This window comes from Agelaius tricolor, unplaced genomic scaffold (genome assembly GCF_023055355.1).
Source record: "Agelaius tricolor isolate 1412-34295 unplaced genomic scaffold, bAgeTri1.0.p SCAF_4, whole genome shotgun sequence".
Lineage (NCBI taxonomy): Eukaryota > Metazoa > Chordata > Aves > Passeriformes > Icteridae > Agelaius > Agelaius tricolor.
The window spans coordinates 30,341,258-30,364,041 of NW_027269264.1; the positions used below are offsets into that span (position 1 = coordinate 30,341,258).

Below are 22,784 nucleotides of genomic sequence, written 5' to 3' on the forward strand. Positions count from 1 at the left end.
GTGGGCCGGGGGACCATACAGAAAAGAAATCTTAATACTACTAGAGTGAAAGTTTATCTGGCAAACTGAACTCTGGGTTTAGCTGCTGTGGAGAAAAAAGCCCTACTATTGGGATTAGCAAGGCTACATGCAGTCTGGGACTTGGTCTCACTTGTGAACTCTGCAGTCATATGATGATAATTAATTTAGTGCTAGAACTGGCCAAACCTGAGAAAAAAACCCTACAGGTTTTGGGAAAATCATCAAGATTTATGTACTCTATACATAGCTATTGCTTTCTGTTGCTATACTGAATAGTGTATGTGAATAATTCAAGCAGATGTTTCATTAAATTAGATGACTAATGTATTAGCATAATATTTTTCACTTTGAGTTCACTTACTGAATATGCCCTTCTTCTAGCTTTTTTATTCTCTTCAGGACTTTCTCCTGCTTTCTCTCTCACCTTACCATTTCATTGCTACTCTTATCCTGCTCAATACCAAGTTCTCCAGCTTGTTTTTAAAAGATCTTTGGTTTTTATCTTCTATTGACTTTACACAACTTGAGCTTCCAGATACTGGGGTCTTTCTGGAAAGTTTATACCTTCACTTCATTTTTCAAAAGTCTAGGACTTGCTACTGCCCTTTTAGGGAAACAAACTGCTGTTTTCTTCCATCACGAGAAAACAGAGGTCACAAGTGTTTGCACTTACCACTTATTTCTGGCTGCTACTCTAAATTCAACCTGGCATAAAGTCTGTCCTGAACTACTGTGTAATCCAGTGCCCAAATTTCCAGTAGAGAGGAGAGTCTGACCTCTGTTTTTGCCTTTTATTCCTGGACCCATGCTGCTTTGTTTTCTGGACTGTTGCAATAGACCGTGTCCCTTAGATTGTTGCATTTTTGAAGGAGTTGCTTATATTGCACTACTGTTTTTTTTTTTTCACCAAATGACAACAGATAAAACTTACATCAGTCTGACTTCCCTCCACTAACACATATGGAAACTGTCATTGCACAAGGATTGCGTACTTCTGAGCTTGATTCTGAGAAATATCAAATGCTTTTTTTCTTAAAAGGGTGGAGAAGACTTGATAAATAAAGGTCTTCAGAAACAGTATTGAAAAATTGTGGCAATATCTAGGTATGCTTGAGCAACACATTCTCCTTTGTATATTGTGACTTGATTTAATTCTTCCACACTCAGTGTATACTTACTCTGTCCTTCTCCATAATGTCCTCACACCTCTGCTTTAAAAGTAATTTCTCTTTTCAAAATGGAGAAACAGAATTCTTTTCCTGTAAAAAGTTAAGTCAACACCAAAAGGTAAAAATTACAATGATAACTGTATTCTAACAAATTTCCACATTAATTAAATATTATTTATTTTTTATGTGATACAGTTCAGTTATATATTGCCATAACTTTGTTACACATGTATTTTCTTAGACCCAAACGGAGAACTTTTTTCCAACAGGGTTACCCAGTATACTCCTTACCAGCCAGAGGTGTCCCAGGGCAGGCTGGAGAGCCTCCTAAATTACCAGACGATGGTGTGTGATATCACAGGAATGGATGTGGCTAACGCATCTTTGCTGGATGAAGGGACAGCTGCTGCAGAGGCCATGCAATTATGTCACAGGTACTGTGTTTAAAAGTGTGGTTAAATCACAGCAGGAAGTAATTTTGGAATTTAAAGGCATTTATCCATGTGTAGGCAATGGATTGACGTTGAGTGTGGCCTTCTTACTGTGAGCAGTTCACTAAACAGCTGGAGTCCATGTTGCCATGCCCCCAGAGAACTTCCTAGCCTTGATGTAAATGTTTAATTCAGACATTTAAGGCCTTCAGAAAACTAAGGGCATAGGAGAAATTCTAGAGGAAGGAAGACTCAGCCTTGTTGGAGGAAGGTTGGGCTAGAGAACACTTAAGCAAACTGGACTTACACAGGTCCTGATGTGCTGCACCCGTGGCTGCTCAGGGAGCCTCCTGACACCGATACAAGGCCACCCTTGATTGTGTCTGAACAACCACAGTGACTGGGACAGGTGCCTCAGCAGTGGAGCAAAGCAAATGACACTCCTGTCCCCAGGAAGGGAGGAATGAATATGCAGGGAGCTACCAGCCAGTCAGCCTCACCTTGATCCCTCAGTGGGATGATGGGACAACTCCTAGCCCTGGAAACCATTTCCAGACATGTAAAGGACAAGAAGGGGATAAGGAGTCATGAATTAACACAGGGGCAAGTCATGTTTGCCCAGCCTGATGACTTTCTACAGTTGAGTGACTGGCTTGGGAGGGGAGAGCAGTGGCTCTTCCTTTAATCTCCACTGAGAAACCAAAAATTATGGGCTGGATGAGGTGGGAGAGAGATAGATGGAAAACTGTCAGAATGTCGGCCCAGGGGATGCTTTGTCATTGACATGAACTTTAGGTGGAGGACAATTATAAGCCAGGGGCAACACTGGGTCCTGTCAATGATCTGTGTGATGGAGCAGACTGTATCCTCAGCAAACTTGCTGATGGTGCAGATCTTCAAGGATCAGATGATGGACAAGTCAGTTATGACGCCTTCTAGGGGGAATTGGACAGGCTGGAGTAAATGGGTTGACAGGAAGCTTGTGAGGTCAACAAGGGGAAGTGCAAAGTCCTGCAGATGGGGGAGAAGCAACCCCTGGCATATGGGGTACATGATGGGGTCTGGCAGGCAGGAAAGCAGCTTTTCTGAAAAGGCCTTTGGGGGGTTTGAGTGACATCAGATTGAACACAATCCAGCAGTGTGTGGCCAATAGGCAAACAATCTCCTGGGCTGCACTGGGAGGAGGAGTTCTACCAGGATGCCAGGGGGGGATCCCTCCCTCTCACCCTGATGGGCCCACATCCCACAATGCTGTGCCCACTGCCCCTGTACAACAGAGACATGGACATACTGGAAAGAGTCTAGTCACCCCACCTGGGATACCAGCCCAGCTCCTGGCAGACACACACCTGCTCCCACTGATACCTCCACAGACACAAGAGCTCCTACTGGCTGATGTGCTGCTCCAGTTGCTGGCACTCACTCCATTCCACTCCCTCCACTCATTTCAATTGCTGCACTATGGAAATGTGGATCCTTTGTGGTCTGACTCCAGTGGCACTCACTCACACACACATGCACACACAGGGAATATGGAGTCCCCTTATCCATGAAAGGAATCAGAAAGGCATTTAACAAGAAGAGAGGACAGACTTCACTAGTTAGGTGCAAGAACTTCAGCAATGAACTATTTATATGTGACTGTCCCAGTCTATCCCCTTACTCCCCTATTTTGCTACAATTATTGCTCGCAGAATCACTTAACTGTACTATTTCCCCCCTAAACATGTCATAATAAGACATGTTTGTGATCCCCAGATGCTTTTCTTGTGCATCCCATAATGTCTACTTGCCAAGTGGGGGCAGGCACGCAGATGGTGTGCCTGTGATAATCAATGAATTGGAGTTCCCACCTGCCCGGTGGGCTCTTTGCTCCTCTGCACTTGTGGAGATGGGGCTCTGTTGGGCTGATTTTCCCTGAGAAGCACCTGGAAGCAGCAGGGACATTTACTTATACATTTTGTTATCTGGGCTCCCTCACCTGCCATTGCCTTTCTGGGGGATGCACAGGACCTTTTATCACATGATCTAATGGACTGTGGCCTGAGTCTTTTGCGGCCATGAAAGTTGAAGATGTGCATTATCTTTTTCCATCAGTGATTAAATTAAGCTTTAAAAAAGTGTGAAGTGCATAATTCTAAGTTGTTAAAAGTGAAACTGTTATTGGTATATACAAATCTACTTTCATGGATGCCTGTTGTAGGGCCACATGAAAGCAATTTGCAAATCAAATAAGTATGAGAAATTATTGAAGGTCACTCAGAACTGGGTATTAGGAAGGTGATTACACAGCAGAGACTGGGTAATCATAGTTTCATATGTGTAAAAATAGTTTTCTAATTACTCACTAGTTCAAAGCCTCAGTGTGACATAAAATTCCACTTAGCAGAATCACAGAATGGTTTGGGTTGGAAGGGGCCTTAAAGATCGCCTAGTTCTATCCCCACTGCTGTGAGCAGGGACCCATCTTCTTCATCTCCCTACTTTAATGGCTCTTTTTTTTTTTTATCCAGGGCAACATTGAAAAGTCTGTATTAAAGACCACGGTTGTATTCCTTTAAAAGAGTGTGTGGAGCCATTCCCATGTCTTTTGAAATTAGCTCCCTGTTCTGTTTCAATTTTTGCCATGTATGATTCTCACTTGAGTGTCTGAAATGAACTTTCTTAATGTAAATGTGCCAGAAACATTCCTCAATCTTACACTTAATCTGGTTATAATAACCAATATTTTCAGCTGCCTTTTTACATAGAAAAACTCACTTCTGGAAAATAAGCTAATTTATTTCCATGGAAAACAATATATTATTGATGTGTAAACCTTCTTTTTCTTTTTTTAACAGACACAACAAAAGGAGAAAGTTCTATGTAGATGCCCGATGCCACCCTCAAACTATAGCAGTGGTCCAAACTAGAGCAAAGTAATGTTTTCCTCCATTTTCCACCATATCTTTTCCCTTACACTGAACCATTTTCCATCTGTGCCTTTTTGCTGTATAACTAACATTTCTGGCCTGTGCTTTCTTTGCAAACTAAAAGCAGAAGTCTGTTAACACTTGGCATTACTTCTAGTTCAAATTCAACTGCAAAGAAATTAAAGCTGTTTAAAAAGAGACTAAACATATCATAAAAAGAAAATATTTAATTTTTCCTTTAAATTGTTGCACAACTGCATACATTTGACTGTTGAATTCAGCCTAGTCATTTTTTTCTTTTACTAGGAAGCAAGTATCTTAAGCATTCTCTGTTTGCTTTGCTCTGTATTTCTGATGATGATATCAAATGTAACTCTTCTTCAGTACTATATACCATGATGTGAAACTTTCTCAGTGCTTACTGCTGCAAAGACGTTCAGCTCTCTTTGTATGTTAAAGAAAAGAGTCATATATGACTCCATGAAAACATCTTATTAAGTATCACTCCAAGGTTGGAGGTGGTTTGAATATTTTACCTTCTGCATGTTTATTTTACCAGTTATACAGGTGTTATTACGGAGCTCAAATTACCCCATGAGATGGATTTCAGTGGAAAGGATGTCAGTGGAGTGTTATTTCAATATCCAGACACTGAAGGGAAGATTGAAGACTTCTCTGAACTTGTTGAAAGAGCTCATCAGAATGGGGTAAATTTTATTGGTCACACAGATATCAATCTGTCAGCCATATTGATAGAAACTAAGTGTTAATGAGATACCATCTCAGCTACATGCAATTCATAACCATTACAACCATTGCACTTCAGCTCCATGCAAGTGATGTGGAACTCTTTGAAACTAAATTTAAAAACCTAGCTCCCATGTAGACACCATTCCTTTAGAACAGAGGCTGACTGCTTTGTGTATTTCTGTTCTCAGACTCTCGCCTGCTGTGCTACTGACCTTCTGGCCCTCTGTATTCTGAAGCCTCCTGGAGAGTTTGGGGTAGATGTTGTCCTGGGTAACTCCCAGAGGTTTGGCGTCCCACTGTGCTATGGGGGACCCCACGCAGCATTCTTTGCTGTGAAGGAAAATCTAGTGAGAATGATGCCGGGCAGAATGGTGGGTGTCACAAGGTAAGGGCTCCCTCGGCCAGTAAGTGAAGATTGAAGTCATAGAGTCTTAGAATCTGTAAGGTTAGAAAAACCTTCAAGATCATCAAGTCCAACTATCAGCCTACCACAATGTTCACCACTAAACCATGTCCTCTAGTGCCATATCCACACATTTTTTGAACACTTCCAGGGATGGTGATGCTGTCACTTCCTGGGCAGCGTGTTCCAATGCTTTAGAACCCTTTGAAAATCTTTTACCTGATATCCTGTCTAAAGTCTTCCCTCAGAGATCCTAGTAACAAATAAGAAACCATAAAAAACACCCTATGACCATCTTGTGCAGCCTTTGTGAACAATAAGTGACCATGGTGTTGTACTGAGCACCCTATTTTTTTAAAAAATGGTGAGACTAAAAGTTCCTTTCAGTTTTGAGGAAGCAAGCTTCAAGAATTCCATTTGTGTGGAACTGTCTGTAATTCTTGTGGCATTGTGGGATGAAGAGATTACCAAAAGCAGAGGGGATTCATTGTGATGGCAGGAGGCTTTGCAAGCTAACTTACTCCACATATTCTGTACTGACTTTTGCTTTGTCATCCAATCTTATAAAACATAAATGGAAAGAAGTAGAAAATTTAGTGAACCTCCAAAATAATCTAGAAGGAACTTAATCTAGTTCAAATTATAGTTATGCAGAGAAACAGTGTGCAAAACCTGCTTCTAATAGTTGCTTATAGTGATGTACTGTGTATTTTGACAAGATGTCAAACTAGTAATAATTGAAATGCAAAGTAATTGTCACTTGGAACACTGCACATCTTTGTGCACAGAGGCTATCCAGAAGTACTCCAGTAACCAAAATAACTAAAACACTCACAATTATCAATAAAATTAGGAATATTTAATTTATATTATTTTTCAGTTCAAATAGCTGCAATAATCTGTGTCATTTTAAGGCAAATGCCAAATTTCCTCTAGTTAAACAGAAATCTAGATGTGCTTTAGTCTTGCTTTGTTTGATATTGCAGCTGTCCTGATGTATGCTTTGTTCTCTCTAGCACCCTTCTGTCTCTGAGGATAGATAATTAGTTTCAGGTTAGCATGCATAAAGTTCTGTGTCATAAATAACTGTAATTTTAAAGTAACAGAAGCAACATTTTCACTTGTGGCTTAGAGATGCAAGTGGGAAGGAAGTGTACCGGCTTGCTTTACAAACACGAGAGCAGCATATCAGGAGGGATAAAGCTACCAGCAACATCTGCACAGCACAGGTAACTTACACTTTATTTTCAGGGCTAGAAAGGAACAAGTTGAACATGAGTTACCTATACTTTAGAGAGATTTTAGTAGAAAAATGAAGGACATAGAAATATTCTGGTCTTTGTTCATTTGTTTTGAATGATGGGGTCTGCTTGAAAAGAGAGTTTTACTATCTGTTTCCTTACTGTAGTCCTGCATTCTTGCAGTGTCATGAATCTGTCTGTCTTGTAGCATAAACACCACTGAGTAGTGGCATGATTGTTATAAGCAAGACAGAACTGTTCATAAAGTAGAAGAGAATTCCAATGGTCTGAATTGGAATTTCTTCTGCCAACTCAAGGCAGAAGAAATAAACTTATAATTTGTTAAACTAATTACTCAAATTGTCACAACTTATATTTTTTGTCTATGCAATTTGATGCAAGAATGTTACATCATCCAAGCAATATCTTTACAAGAAAATACCATGATTAAGTGAGTAATTATCAGAGTTCCAACAGTATCCAAAATAGTTATTTTGAAAATAATTCCACAGACCTCCAGCCAGCCAGGGTCATAACTTTTTTTGCTCCTAGCATTGCCTTCCTCCTGCTCTTATGTTGTGACAGATTTTGAGAAGAAATTATTATTGACACAGGTTTATAGATTTGTATTAAGGAGATACTCTATATTTTTTTATACTGATCCTTGACTTTAAAGTCTTTAAGGATCTTTGTTGCAGTAGTTGAATTTAAGTACATGTTAATTGCTAAAACAATTACATTTCAAACAGCATTGAATTCATAATCAGTCCTTACAGTTTCATAAAAGTATGTTGCCTTTCCCTCCTTTTATTTTGTAGGCAGGAGATGAGTAGCTATAACATCAGCTGAGGATATGTGGTTGTCTCTGGGTGCTAAAGAAACTTTCCACTGAACTTACATGAAGTAGTCTTTGCTCACAATAACAATATCCTGAACTGTATTTGGATCCTAGGCTCTTCTGGCTAACATGTCAGCCATGTTTGGTATATACCATGGGTCTGATGGACTAAGGCATATTGCAAGACGAGTACACAATGCTGCTCTAATCTTGGCTGAAGGTGCGTACTTAATGTTTACAGAAACTGTTCTAAAACCCTTACCCCTTAAAAAACACATCTTAAATAAACTTACAGGGCAGAGCAGGGGTGTCCATCTGATGTGTGCTCTCTCAACTTAAGAGGCACCATTTTAATACAAAATTCTCAGCTGATGGTTTTTGTGTAGTTCTGGCAATGACATCCAAGAATAAGATGTCTGTGTGATAAGAACTTGCAGGCATTGCTTCTGTTTTCTTGGGAAACTAACAGAAGTCTGCAGAGTGCATCCCTGGATGGTACTGTCGAACTGCTGTTTTCCAGCATCTTCTTCTTTTGATGGACCATCCTAGCTTACACACAGAAATCTGCACAGAGTATAAATAATATAGCAAAGGAAGGTAATAAATTATATTAAAGCAATAGAAACATTTCAGTTAAATTGGGTGGAGTATCATATCTGCTACAAACATTGAAATCCCAAAGCTTAATAGCTGAAGAAAAGCACACAATCTGTAGCAGAACATAATGATTGCACCTGGACTATGTGGTCTGGTAGGGTTTTTTTTCACTGATAATACTACCATGGCTGTCAGAAGGAGCTATACAAAACTGGAATATTTGGAACCAAGGGATTGCTGTAAGAAACATCCATACTTTATTTGCCAGATAGCCAGAAGACCTCTTGCTACTGGAAAAAACCCTAAGACTCTAAGCATTGTTATGGCAAGCTCTGTGGCAATTCACATCCATTAATATCTTTCCAATCTTATTATTTTGTCTTTATTACATTCATATACCAACTCTGCTGCTGTATATATGTCAGATTTGATGTATCAGAATTACCTTCCCTACACTCTGCATTATTACTTAGGTTTGAATCTGATTTAGTTGCATTTCATACACAGTAACATTTCAATAAAAAGATGGTGATTTTGCTGCTTTTTACACAAGGGCCATATTTTGCTTTATTATGTAAAAGCATTTATTTATGAGATACATAGTATTGCTCTGTAACTGGCACCTTAGCAAGCAATAAACTGTGCATATATAATAGAATTAACTTACTGTTTTTTATAGGTCTCAGGAGAGCTGGTCATAAGCTACATCATGATCTGTTCTTTGACACCTTGACGATCACGTGTGGATGCTCAGTCAAAGAGGTTTTGGACAGGGCAGCTCTTAGAAAGATAAATTTTCGGATTTATAGTGATGGCAAAGTAAGCAACTTTCTAAACCTTTGATAAATTCAGAAATTTTGTAGTACAACATTTTCTTCATTAAGTTTCCAATCATTACATAACAATCTGTGCTAAACAGAACAAAATTATTTAAGATCTTGTAATTTGCTCAAATATATCCATCAATTATAAAGATAATATAAAGAATGAACTTGTGATGCACTGAACTTCCAGAAATAACGATTGTGTTTTCATTTTATGCCAATTAAAAGGATTATCTAATCTTTTCATGTTAAATATGCCACTAAGGGGTAGAGTGGAGACACTCTAAAATTTAATGATGAAATACAAGGTGACACCCAGAATTCAGGTCCTGTGGCAGTGTTTGAAGGCAGACTGAAATCTAAACCACATCTTGGTTGGCACTAAAGGGCTCTTCACAAAGTGTAGTATGTTCTGTAAATTGGAATGGGGGAAGGGGTGTTACATGAAAATGGGCAATTTTCTTATTAAATAGAAAACACTTAGAAACAGTAGAAAGGAGGTCACGAGTATCAAAGTTTCTGAACCATCTGGCTTGGATGGTTTAGGAGGGTAAAGGAAGGAACTGGAACATGTTATATAAATAAAATAAATTTATGTATCATAAATACCTATAAATATGTGTGTTTACATATTGTTGGGTAGATTGCTTTTTTTTTCCTCTTGTGTTTCTGGAAATGTTTTCTTGACCAAAACAAATGTACTATGTCTCTAGAATAAACAGCTTTAAGTAATTACTGGTGCTTTTATCCATAGCTTGGAGTATCACTTGATGAAACTGTAAATGAGAAAGATCTAGATGACATATTATGGATTTTTGGTTGCGAGTCTTCTGCTGTAAGTACATAATAGGTCATGTGAGTTAAATCATCTGAATGTTTCCAGAGTTTATTGAAAACCAAAACTGGTCTTGTATAGTGGGTTTCTCTATGATCACCATTTGTTAAATATTAAGAATTTCAGATCCTCTCTCAAATAAAAAGGTAGTGTTAAATAAAGGATTTATATGCCGTTTTCTGGTTGCGACACTCAGTTCTTTCGGTCAGCTTGGACACCTTGCATTTAGGGTATTACTTCTTCTGTGATGGTTAAGACATGGGTCAGTTATTTCTTTCCCCACTGGAATTTTTGTTGCATGTCATTAGCATTTAGCAGCAATACCTACAAGATAAGGACTACTGAGACATTAAAGGTACCCAGTTTTAATATATCGCTGTTGTCATGCTAGGTAAATACAGATATATATGATATTAAAGGTGGGGGTTTTACCTTAAAAGCTGACTAAATCCTGAGGCAAACTGGTTCATAAGCTAGTTCTAATGGAAGTTGACTACAAAAAAAAAATCCACTAAAATATTTGACTCTGTTTCTTTTTGTTCTTTTTGTTGAAGGAGCTAATTGCTGAAGGTATGGGTGAAGAAACCAAAGGCATCTTTAGCTCCCCATTTAAGAGAACTTCCAAATTCTTGACACACCAGGTTTTCAACAGGTTTGTGAATGTCTGATTCCTACCTTTAGGGAATCTGAATGTATGTTTGCTATTTTTAGGGAATCTGAAATATCTCCTTTCGAAACCAGCAGTGGAGTCAGTTGAGGACAGTTTTGTACCTAGATTCATACAGTAACTCAGTACTCTAAAATAAGATATTTTGTAGCATTTTTAGCTATCCTCTCATTTTAAATGAGCAGAGCGATGCTCATGACCACTGAGGGAATGTATCTTTCCATTAATCTGCTGCATTGTACAACCTACCATTTGAGGACATGGCATCCTTGTATTCCATATTTACTGATAGTGTTACTGAGATAATAATAAGCATTTTTAATCTGTGTTGCTATTGGCAAGCTTAAAGCGCCAGTCTGAAAAGAACTACTTGGTATATACTAATAACTATCCTCAGTCTTACTTCTTTTTTGTGTTCTTTTCCTACGTAGCAGCTGGTACAGCTGATCTATTTGCCTTAACATTGTGTTTTGTGTTCTCCAGCTATCACTCTGAGACAAATATTGTGCGGTACATGAAAAGATTAGAAAACAAAGATATTTCCCTTGTTCACAGCATGATTCCCTTGGTAGGTATTTACCAAAAAGAAAAGACAAAAAATTATGTACTTACCTATGTGTTTATGTATTTCAATAAATACTGATGTGTGTTTGTATTTTTAGGGGTCCTGCACAATGAAGCTCAATAGTTCAGCTGAACTCACAGTAAGTTGCAATAATACTGTCTCACTTGATATCCACATGAGTAAACTATCTAGCCAGTGTCATTCCAGTGAAGTAAAGCCTGTTCTTGGTCTAATACTTCACAAATCCTCAGAAATATGGAAAGAGTCAGATGGGACAGACAATTCATGCTTCTTTTTCAGTTTGCAATTTCTTAGGATAATTCCCTTTTCCCCAGCTGAAGAGTCCCCACATATCTTCATTTTTTTAGCTGATAGCATATGGAGCAGAGCTTTAGCCAGGCTATTTGATTACCAAATGACTTTTTGACTTGGAATGTGCTTCCTTTGCTCTCTTCCTGTTGTCTTCCCACTTTCATCTTTCAGTAGTTTCCTTTGTCCCCTTTCTCTCACTGCTTTCTCTCTTTCCTTTCACTGTTTTATGTCTTGTATATTTCCTCTAAGCAAAACTAATACTATTCTCGGCAACTCCTCTTTGTTTGCCTTGTAGATACCACAGCTCTATGTAAGGGTAAGTGCAACTAAGTAGTAGGAGAAATTAAGAATTTTTACGCATATTCTTAATGTTAGAAAATCTGAGAATTATAGAATCATTTATGTTAGAAAACACCTTTTAGATTAAGTCCAGCTGTTGACCTGGCACTTCCAAGTCCATCACTAAACCTTGTTCCTGATCACCATATCTACATATCTCAAAAACACTTTCAGGGGTGTTGACTTCAGCAGTTCTTTAGGGAGGCTGTTCAAATGCTTGTTAACCCCTTGTGTGAGTACATTTTTCTTTATATCCAGTCTTGTCTTACCAGTTACTACCTGGAAGAGACCAATCCCCACCTGGCTACAGCCTCTTTTCAGGCAGTTGTAGGGCTGTTGATGTTGTGTCCAGGGTCCTAGGCACATGTGCACTGAGGCTCCTACCTTTCTGTAGATGAGTTTTCCCAACCCTGGAGATAAGTTTCTTGCTCTCTATGCAAATTAATTATCATGCATAGTCAATGCACAGTTCTTCTAGACCTCTCTGGAAATGGGTCAGAGGGCTTTGGAGGTCTTTGGTGATCTTGATTCCCCCCACTGGATCAACCTTTGGTGAACAGTCCATGCTCTCTTCTCAACCTCATTGCTGCACTTGGGGTGTACTGTGTTGTGCTGAGTATATCCAGAAGCCAGAACAAAGACTGTTGTCCCAGGAAACTACCTGGTTCTACCTCCAGCTCCACGTGGCCCCCTTCTCCACCTGCATCCTGTTCTTTCTTGCCCATTTACACAGTCTGCTCTTATCAACAATCCTTGTCTGGCTTCATAGCTATCTGTCCATCAGTGTTTGAGACATACACATTAGCCCGTTATCTTCTAGGCTTTTGCACCATCCCATGGCTTAAACATCAACATGGACATGGTGATCTGTGGGGAAGAGAAAAAAGAGCAAGAGAGAAAGGGGCAAATGTGTTCTATAAGCTACTTCTAAGCTTTGGGGGTGATCGCTTTATAATACCCCAAATCTTTATGTGTAACCTGATTACAAAAATAAAAAGCTAAAAGGTTAACATTAAATCAGTTAACATTAGACCTTACTGAACCTCACATGACTAACCTTAGCCTCATCCAATCCAGCCTGTCCAGATCCCTCTGTAAAGCCTTCCAAGCCTCCAGCAGATCAACATACTTGGTGTTTGATATTTAATTGACCACAAGGCAACTTCATTCCTTCACAGAGTTTAACAGAAAGAGTTGTCTGTAGAGTATTTTGTTACAGCATTCTTTATATATTTGTTTGGTTTGTTTTTATAGCCTATTACATGGAGAGAATTTGCCAACATCCACCCTTTTGTTCCTCTGGATCAAGCTCAAGGGTATCATCAGCTTTTCAAGGATTTAGAGAAGGACCTATGTGAGATTACAGGCTATGACAGAATCTCCTTCCAGCCAAATAGGTAGGAACTTTTTTCCTGAGTGTTTGCACCTTGAGACATGATACCAAAACCTTATCTCCAAAGAAGATGTGCAAGCCAAACATGGAAGAATTTTCCAAAATCAAATTTTTCTTGAATGTTGGATTATTAAATTACTAAGTAGTAATTTTTTAAAAACTATGGTATCTTATTTTGTCTCATCTCTTCTGAAAGTTTAATGATTTGGTATTTTTATTTCTTTTAATATTTCCCCCCATGAACTGAAAATAAAGATTTGGAATAGGAATAAGATGTGTGACCTGCTGGGTGTTTAATTGTTGAAACTGGTAGGTAGTGCACTAGGTTTGACTGAAGAATGCCTGAGATCTCTGTGCTCACTAAAAGCAGCATTTAATGAGTACTGCTGAAGCCTGTTAGTGTTCTCTATTAGTTTTCATACAAAATAAACATCAAGAACTTACTCTACACTAAGTGTATCACTTAAAGACCTTTTATGTTTCATGATATAAACTTTGCTACGCATTTCAAGATTAGTTTGCCTCAATGTAATCAAGCACAGAGTCCCCTGCTAGGTGCAGAAATGTGGACCCTCTCAGCCACCAGAAGCATTTAACATTGTAGTATAAACTTATAAAATGGCATCACCTGTAATCTACTCTTTTCATTTACATCTAGCTGTTAATTTCAGCACGGCCATTTGTAATTTATCTTAGGAATGTGCCCTGTTTAATTTGCTGACACTTGCCTGAAGTCATGGGTAAGGGTTAGGGCTGGACAGTTTTGAAGTTCTGTCAGAGAGGTGGCCCTTCCTGCTTTGTGTGCTGTGTAACAGTGTTTGTGTTCTTCTTGCAGCGGAGCCCAAGGAGAGTACGCAGGCTTGGCTGCAATCAAAGCTTATTTAAATGCCAAAGGAGAACGTCATAGAACTGTAAGTGTCAATACTCATGTGAGGAACAGGGTTCAGTGGGAAGTGGAGAGTTGATTCAGCTGCTGGGACTCACCTAGAGAGAAACTAGTTCATGTATTGTCACTTCTGATAAGCTTTCAGTACTCTGTGCTTCCCACCAGGATCCTTGGTAACAAACATCTTAAAAGTTTTTACAGACCTGAGAATGACCCAGGGAAGGGTGATTGTACTGAGTCTGACTAGGTTTGACTTAACCTTCTTCACATGAATTGTGGAGGAAGCACTGTTCAGGGAAACACAGGGATCTCTTGGCAAATGGTGAACAGTGCTTTCACAGTGTCAAGGCTTTGTCTCTATGCCACTGCCCTGTCCTGACCCTGTCCTTTCCCAGCAAGGAGGCTGGGTGTCAGCAAGGTGCTGGGAGAGACACAGCCAGGACAGCTGACCCTGGCTGGCCAAAGGGTTGCTGGTGTCACATAATGGCATGCTCAACAACAAAAGCTCAGGGGAAAGAGAGCAAAGCAGAAAAGGTCATGCTTATGGCATTTTAATTCCCAAGCAACATGCTTTGTGGTCAGCCATGGGAAGCTGGGAAGGCTGGAAGGAAGGAAATTGAGATATATGTACAATTTCATCTGACACCCTCTCACTCTTGAAAGATAATGAACAGTTGACATATGTGTTAATTCTGGGATTATTTATTATATTATTATCCATCCTCATTTCCTAGCTGGATTCTAGTTATTTGTCCATCCTTCTCAAAAAAGCCATTTTTAAACTTCAGTTACCTTAAAAGCTTTTGTGTTCCTTTTACTTTTTTTTGCTTACTCCCTTTATAGTTTTTGATGCAGTTGCTTTCTTTCCCACCAAAATGGTGAGATTGTTTAGTAGCAGTAAGTTCAAAGCTAAAGGATCACAGTTGTGGGTTAAGATGCATTTTCTTGTGTCATACTTTAGATCTGTCTGCCTCCAGTATACATGTACTGCTTGGAATGCTGCCCCACAGTACTGTGGGTCCTTTTCTGAACTCTGGAATCAGTTCTTTTAATGATCTGGGGGGTTTTGTATTAAAGGATATTTAGCATTTCACTGTGTGTCTCCATTAGAACCACAATTATGAGTAATTTTAAATGTTAGAGAACCAGCACAGATATTTATAATATTCTATTAGGATGACCTTTCCATACAGTGAACATTATTTTTCTTTTCTTTAACATGCTTTCATTAAATATTTATCCATATGTACCTTCCCACTTAAGCCACTGGAAGTTAGTTTAGGAACATTATTTGGGACTACATAAAAAATCTCTTTGAAAATCTGAGATTTCTTAGGTCTTTTTTTACACACCCATACAGTTAGCTTTAAAGAGAAGGGAAAAAGTCCTTAGTGCAATAGTATGCATATCCTTTGAACCTGATTTTATCCTTGGCTTTGGGACTCATTTATCTTCTCAAAATGGAAGCATCACTGTCCTGGCCTCCCGAGAACTATAGCCTCTGTGTGAGGAAACCATCTAAAACTGAATATCAGTGTTGTCTTCCTCTCTCTGTTTCTTTGTTGCATCCACATCACATCAAACTTACTAGGAGGCAACCACTCTTTACAGTTACAAACTTTGTTTTATGAGTAGTTTTACTCAGTGGGAAGTGGAATTAGGTTAAAACTTTATTCCTTGGAGAGTTGTCTTCTGATTGCCTATGTGTCATCTGTCATTCCTCTTTTTCTGTGCAAGACCCTTAGGCTTCTCTGAAAGTACCCGGAGGTGAACTGCAAGAGCCTGGGGGCTGCTTGCACTTTACTCACACTTTATAGATTTCAAATGTTACAGGAAAACCATGGTACTCTTGGGAAAGAGTAAAAAGGAGTAAGAAAATAAGAAAGCAGAATGCTGGCCTTTCAGCTGCAGTGCCTTTTTCTCCTAGGCTGGAGAAAGCAATTGCACCAGCAGCTCAAGGTTCTCTTAGTTGGCCGCGTTTGGATTTGGTGCCCTCTGGTGGGAAAAAAGGATGGACACGGAACTGACGCTCGCATCCCTGCTGTTCTGTGCGAGCAATAATGTCTGTACCCAGCAGGCCTTGGTGGCCATCTGGAGGCACTTTGCATTTCAGCTATGCGGATAAATGGCTACAGATGTGGCACAGCTCTTCCTGGCACGGGCACTGGGATCCCTGTGTTTCTGGGGTTTTGAAGTATTCACATTTGTCTCAGCATCACTGTGGACAATAGAGTTCCATGAGCCACCATGCAGTTTCTGTAGAAAAAAATTATTTTTGGCTTTTTGGGTTTTTTTTTTTTTGGTTAGTTTTTTTGAGGTTTTTTTGGTGGTTTTTTTTTTTTTTTGTTTCTTTTTTTTCTTTTTTTGTTCATTTGCTAGTTTTTTGTTGTTTGGTTTTTGTTAGGTTTCTTTTGTGTGCGTGTTTTTTGGTTGATTGGTTGGTTCATTTGGTTTTGGTTTTCTTTTTTTTTTTTTGTTTTGTTTTGTTTGGTTGTTTTTGGGGGTTTTGTTTGGGGATTTTTGAGAAATATTTATTGTCTTTAGAGGTGGAGTTCCTAAGAAATGTCTGAAAATATCCTGACACGTGCACAATTTTCCTATGACTGACAATTTCAACTTTTTATTTAATTAGAAGTGCTTCTCTTTTTTTTTTTCTTTTGAAGTTAACTGTACAAAGCATGCAAGTAGCTCTGAGTTTCTCATCTATAGTCAAGAAGTTGTAGTAGAAATTTGGAATTAGGCAGTTTTTCCTTTCAAGTAATTGTACATATGGAGACAGTAATACAGAGATAACTGTAATTTTTTTTTTTTTTTACAGAGATAACTGTAAAAAAAAATTAGTGTTTTAAAAAAAGGTGGGGTGAGGCAAAAAAAAAATTAAATATAAGTATCTGAAATAATATTCTGGAACTGCATCCCTAAATATGATTGTGCAGCAAATGAAACTTTGGTAATGAGTATTTAAATGCTGATACCTGAATGGATTTTCCTAAAAAATTTAGTTGCATTGTTCTGCAAAAGAGGCAATTTGCTGGTACCATCACGATTTCTTTTCAAAACTTTGATAATGAATTGTAGCTGCATGTAGATCATAAAACATTAAGATTTTTTAAACTAGTTATACTTTAGGCTCTTTTTTTCTTTCCCTTCCAAGGTTTGCCTTATTCCTAAATCTGCTCATGGTACTAATCCAGCAAGTGCACAAATGGCAGGGATGAAGATTCAGCCCATTGAAGTGGATAAAAATGGGAGCATTGATATTTCTCATTTAAAAGCAATGGTGAGTATTTAAATATCTTTGATTTTCAAGGAACACTTCTTCTCTGAAGGTAATAGTGTTGGCAGCTGAATCACATTTTTCTACAAGAAAAAATAAAGCAATAATACTGAATATGTGCTTTGAAAGGATTAGGTAATTTTTTTTCCTCACTCAGACACTAACTATGTGACAATTGTAAGATTCCTTTTAATTTGAGGATCTTTAGTGCAGGATTTGCTCAAAGAGTCTTTGTACACAGTAGACTCTTTTATAGCAGACCCTTTTGGTCCACAGCTAGTACTGGAAATGAACAAGCCATGTTCATGAATGTGAAGCGTTTGAAACTGCATTTCAGCCTTCTTTCAGCAAAGTTCAAGTCCATCTCTGCTGGAGAAATTGTTGCCAGGCAACTACTTTTTTTCTCTTTTTTAAGTATATTGACTGCAGGTGAATCTTGCAATGCAAGGGATTAGCAGGACACATTTCCACATTTGGACAAACTTTTAAGGCAGTCATAGAACTCTATTGCTGAAAGTAGGGGGAATGGTCATTATTTCACATTAACTTGAAGGCCAGGTTTTCATTGGGTTGTCTGAAGGTCCCAGAAGAGAGTGTTTTACACATATATGTGCATATGTACATATATGTATATACACATCTATGTGTATGTATTTGTGTATGTATATGTGTGTATATATGTGTGTGTGTGTGTGTGTGTATATGCACCTTTTAATACCTGCTTTTTTCCCTGATTTAAAATTCTGATTTATTCAGAAATCACTCTTTTTCAATAGGTGTGGCTGAAGAAGGGAGCCCAGTATCCTTTGCTGACTATAAGTAACTTTGACTATCTGCTGATAGGCCTGCTTCCCATCTGTAAAACACTCTGACTTTACTTGTATTTTTTTAATAAAATCTAGAGAAGCTTTAGGAGCCTCGGTGACCGTTTTTTCTCTCCCCTCCCTGCCACCAGGTGGACAAGCACAAGGAGAACTTGGCAGCCATCATGATCACGTACCCTTCCACCAATGGTGTGTTTGAGGAGGAGATTGGAGATGTGTGTGACCTCATTCACAAACATGGAGGCCAAGTTTACTTAGATGGAGCAAATATGAACGCTCAGGTACAAAAACTGGGCAGATTTTTTACTACTGGGAATCCTTGGAATAAAAATAGCAAAGCAGTACTCAGTTCAGACTGTAACCCAGCTTCCATGCAAGATGCCACAGTGTTTGTGGGAGGATGTGAGATTTCCAAGAACAGTAATTAAAATTAGATGGTGAAAGTAATTCTCTTTTACTTGATTTTTCCCCTGAAATGTGTTGTAAGATTTATAAGTTGTTCACTGAAATTTGCTTAGTCTGCCTACCCTTTATCAAAGACATTCTTTATACAGATGTAATTAAGAATTCCTAAAGCAAAATATTATTTGCATCAAGTTCTTGTTTATGATGCATTGTGATAAAGAAAAACATAAAAACATACACCATCTTTTTCAACCTGTTCTCCTTGCATTCAGAAATAGGTCCGAAATGGCATATGGAGAATGTTTTGAAACAGAGTATTCCCTTTACAGGTTGGTTTGTGTCGTCCTGGAGATTATGGCTCTGATGTCTCTCACTTAAATCTTCACAAAACCTTTTGCATTCCCCATGGAGGAGGAGGACCTGGAATGGGACCAATTGGAGTGTGGGTATCTCTATATTAGCCTTTTCTTAAAAAAAAAAAAAAAAAAAAAAAAAAAAAAATATATATATATATATATATATATATATACACACCTTAATGAATCTTGGTTGGGTGTTCACTTCAGTACAGAGCCGTGGCTGGGAGAGCTGTGATGCTGGTTGCAAGCATCTGTCCTTCTCCAGCACAGTCTTGTGCTCAGTGGTGGTGTGTTCACCTGTATCCCCAAACCCTGGCTTCCTGGGCTGGCCTTCTAGTGTGCATGATAAACCTCGCTCAGCAATCTGTTTCCTGAGTAAGAAATGGAGTTTGAGGGCTGATAATACTGCATGTAGTCCAGAACACAGAACTGCTACACAAGCTGTGTGAATCTATCCTATGGAGCATTCTTATTTCCTTAAAGGAAGATAATCTTACTTGTTTAAAAAGTAATTTTTATTTTGATAACTCCATTAATATCTTGTGATAGGTTGAAAAACTGAGTGCCATCCTCCACTGGCACCAGTTGTGTTAATAAACTTTCTTTTGAAGAAGGCACAGATCAGACTTCCTAGAGGACTGTGACTGGAAGCAAAGTGAAGAGAAACTTCAGTTTACTGCTGAAAATGTCCAGATATGGTAACATAGGAACACGTATTTAATCTCTAAAATCAATGTTTTTGTTTTAGGAAGAAACATTTGGCTCCCTACTTGCCTACCCACCCTGTGGTCAAAATACAGACGGATAAGGATGCATGTCCTTTGGGTACTGTCAGTGCTGCACCTTGGGGTTCCAGTGCTATATTGCCAATTTCCTGGGTGTATATCAAGGTGTGTAGACTTTTATAAGGAGTATCAGCTGAGGTTCTCTTTCTCTTTCAAGTCCAGTGACCACTGGCACCACATGAACAGGTTTAAAGAGCAGCTCATTTTTTTTTGATGTTTGTACAGACTGAAATGCAGCAAAATGAAGTGATGACAATCCAGTCACAGGTTATTTACATCCATCAAGCCCACTTGATTTATAGTAGGACAATGTTGCCACAAGAAAGGACATCAGCACAACGGCTGTATCTAACTCTTCTACCTTTTGTTTGTAATAGGTCTTGAGATAAGAGGACAATAGGCAGAAAACTACAGTCAGGCTTCCACTTTTGTGACGCTGAAGTTTTCATGTTTAAATTACTGTTCTGCCAAGAGTATTTATAATTGTATGGTTCAGTATTGTTATACTTGACATCTACAGAACATGGAATTTTGCAATATCCTGAATTACAGAGGATTTGAAAACTGAACTTAGTTTTGGTTTTACATGTGAATCAACTTGATCATGATCTATGTAATTTGTTAATCCCTTGTAATTTAGTGATAAGCCAGCAAATATTTGGCTACATGTATGGCAATATTTAGCCAACAGACATGACTGTAGATTCAAATTCTAATTGCTAGAAGGGTGTGCTGGGACTTTTGAGCCACATTTAATGCTTACAGTGACAGAGTTGGGGAAGAGTGAACCTAGGGGTGGTGTCATTCAGAGTACTTTATCATCAGTATGATACTCTAACCATGGAAACTTCATCTGCTGGGGAAACCAGCTCTCCTGGAATTCCAAATGAGCAAATATGAACTGGTACCATTTCCATTTACAGCTGTGGGTAAAAATCACTTGTGACTCTAAGCTGGTTCCCATTACAGAATATTTAATCCATTAGAAATTTTTAAGGAGAGCTCTTTCCTCACAGTGCAAAATGCCATCTATTTACATTGTCCCACCTAAACTTCCTGGACAGTCTTGCTGTGGGATGGGGACAGGCAGCCTGTGCCTTTTGACATTGTTTGTGTTCTCACTTTTTTCTGTTCAGTTCAGAGCTTCTCAGTTTGAGCAAAGGTTTGGGTCATTCACTTGTGAACTTGAAGCTACATCTCTTAAACAGTAGACACTCTCATAAACTACATTCACCAAAGGTGGCCTCAATCAATATCCAGTGCTTCTCTGTGAGTGTTGTGTGGAGAAGTGTAACAGCAGAGTGACTGCCAGAACTGGCCAGGTGCATTGAGGTGCTGCTCTCTGTCATGCAGGAGCATACTTTGCTTGTTTTGGACCTGTTTTAGATCTGTTTCTTCATGTTATTTTTCTTTCAGACAATGGGAGCAAAGGGTCTGAAGCATGCTTCTGAGATTGCTATACTAAATGCAAATTACATGGCAAAAAGGCTAGAGAAGCATTACAAAATCCTTTTCAGAGGAGCAAAAGGCAAGTATTGGACAATTTTTTTTCTTCTACCACGTTTTTTTCTGCCTCATGTAGAAGTTGGCTTGCAACACAGTTGTTTGTTTTTTGTTTTTTTTTAATGCTATGTGACTGCTGATTTCAAACTTCTCTTGTTCACAAGAAGAGAAATAACCAGCCACACTTCAATGGATGCAATGAAACTGAGATACTTTCATGTAGAAGAAAAGTAATATCTGTTTGTAATTAGAAAAAGATGATGCCAAAAGATAGAGTAAACTATTAGATTGTTCTTCTTGAAATTTAGTGGCAGATTGATGAACAGCAGAAAAAGAAAAAGCAACCAAGTTGAGACTTCCAAATCTCCATAACCAATGATGCAACAATTTAAGAACTGAAAGTAATTTTTTGACCTGTACTTCCTCTTGCACACTTCCTCTGAAAAAAAATCCCACCAAGTTTCCCTCATTTCTGCTCCTTGTTCACTTTTGTGAGATGAGATAGAATTCCTTTGGCAATGCATGATATTTCATCTACATTCTGGTTCCCTGTTTTGGCTCTCCAGTCTTGCAACAGGACAGAAGTAATGAAGAAGAGATGAAAAAATTATTGTGGGAGTAGTGTAACAATCAGAGAACTTATTTTGCTTGTCTAAGCTGAACAGCACCGAAGAACATTTGAGTACAATATATATGTTCTCTAAAATATGTATCTTAAATTTAATGACATACACCTTGGTAAAACCTGAAAGTTGTACTTTAATAGAAGTGAATAAAAATTGGAAATTTTCAAGGATTTAACAATGTAATGGAAGGTTCTCCAGAATCATGAATATAAATATAGACAACTTCTGTCTTTAGCCTCTCTATAACAGAAGATTTGAGCTTTGCTCTGGCTTAAGATAAAACTGATTATCGTGATTAATTTAAAATAGCCTAAACCCCAAATGGTGTTGGGCCATTGACAAATCTAATAATTTTTTCAGAGAACTTGTAAATTGTAGGAGCTACTTTGATCACTCATTCCTAGTTCTGATCTTGTAAATGAGGCATGTGATGTGGGACTTAAAGAGTCAGTCTTCAAAAACTGAGTCGTATATCTCTTACGTGATAATTTCTCACATTTGAGGTTTTGCCCAAGTGGATATTTTTGAGTTTGTCTTTTTGCCATGATCTCCACAAAACCAATCAGAATAGACAGCTTGGTAAATTGCATTGTTCTTCTATTAAGTAAGACTAGTGTTCTCACTAGTCTTACTTAATAGGAGATGTCATTTTTTATTTACAGGTTATGTAGCCCATGAATTCATTTTGGATACAAGACCTTTCAAAAAAACGGCAAACATTGAAGCTGTAGATCTTGCTAAAAGGCTTCAGGATTATGGTAAGTCAAATGTCTATTCTTTAAAATAGCAGTGCAAGTGGAAATTTTCCAAATCTCTTCTAAA

At 38.4% G+C, this 22,784-nt stretch overlaps 1 protein-coding gene across 1 annotated transcript in view; it reads left to right on the plus strand.

Moving 5' to 3' along the window:
- The window catches only part of GLDC (glycine decarboxylase), a 38,916-nt gene that overhangs the window by 12,748 nt on the left and 3,384 nt on the right, over positions 1-22,784 (plus strand). Inside the window, exons 4-22 of the mRNA XM_071425059.1 lie at positions 1,460-1,624; positions 4,462-4,539; positions 5,093-5,240; positions 5,472-5,668; positions 6,819-6,915; positions 7,880-7,985; positions 9,042-9,181; positions 9,941-10,021; positions 10,576-10,673; positions 11,172-11,256; positions 11,351-11,392; positions 13,159-13,301; positions 14,133-14,208; positions 17,338-17,463; positions 18,416-18,565; positions 19,019-19,131; positions 19,797-19,938; positions 21,250-21,361; positions 22,625-22,720. Coding sequence (XP_071281160.1) covers positions 1,460-1,624; positions 4,462-4,539; positions 5,093-5,240; positions 5,472-5,668; positions 6,819-6,915; positions 7,880-7,985; positions 9,042-9,181; positions 9,941-10,021; positions 10,576-10,673; positions 11,172-11,256; positions 11,351-11,392; positions 13,159-13,301; positions 14,133-14,208; positions 17,338-17,463; positions 18,416-18,565; positions 19,019-19,131; positions 19,797-19,938; positions 21,250-21,361; positions 22,625-22,720 — 2,195 coding nt within the window. The remainder of the gene's footprint in view (positions 1-1,459; positions 1,625-4,461; positions 4,540-5,092; positions 5,241-5,471; positions 5,669-6,818; positions 6,916-7,879; positions 7,986-9,041; positions 9,182-9,940; positions 10,022-10,575; positions 10,674-11,171; positions 11,257-11,350; positions 11,393-13,158; positions 13,302-14,132; positions 14,209-17,337; positions 17,464-18,415; positions 18,566-19,018; positions 19,132-19,796; positions 19,939-21,249; positions 21,362-22,624; positions 22,721-22,784) is intronic.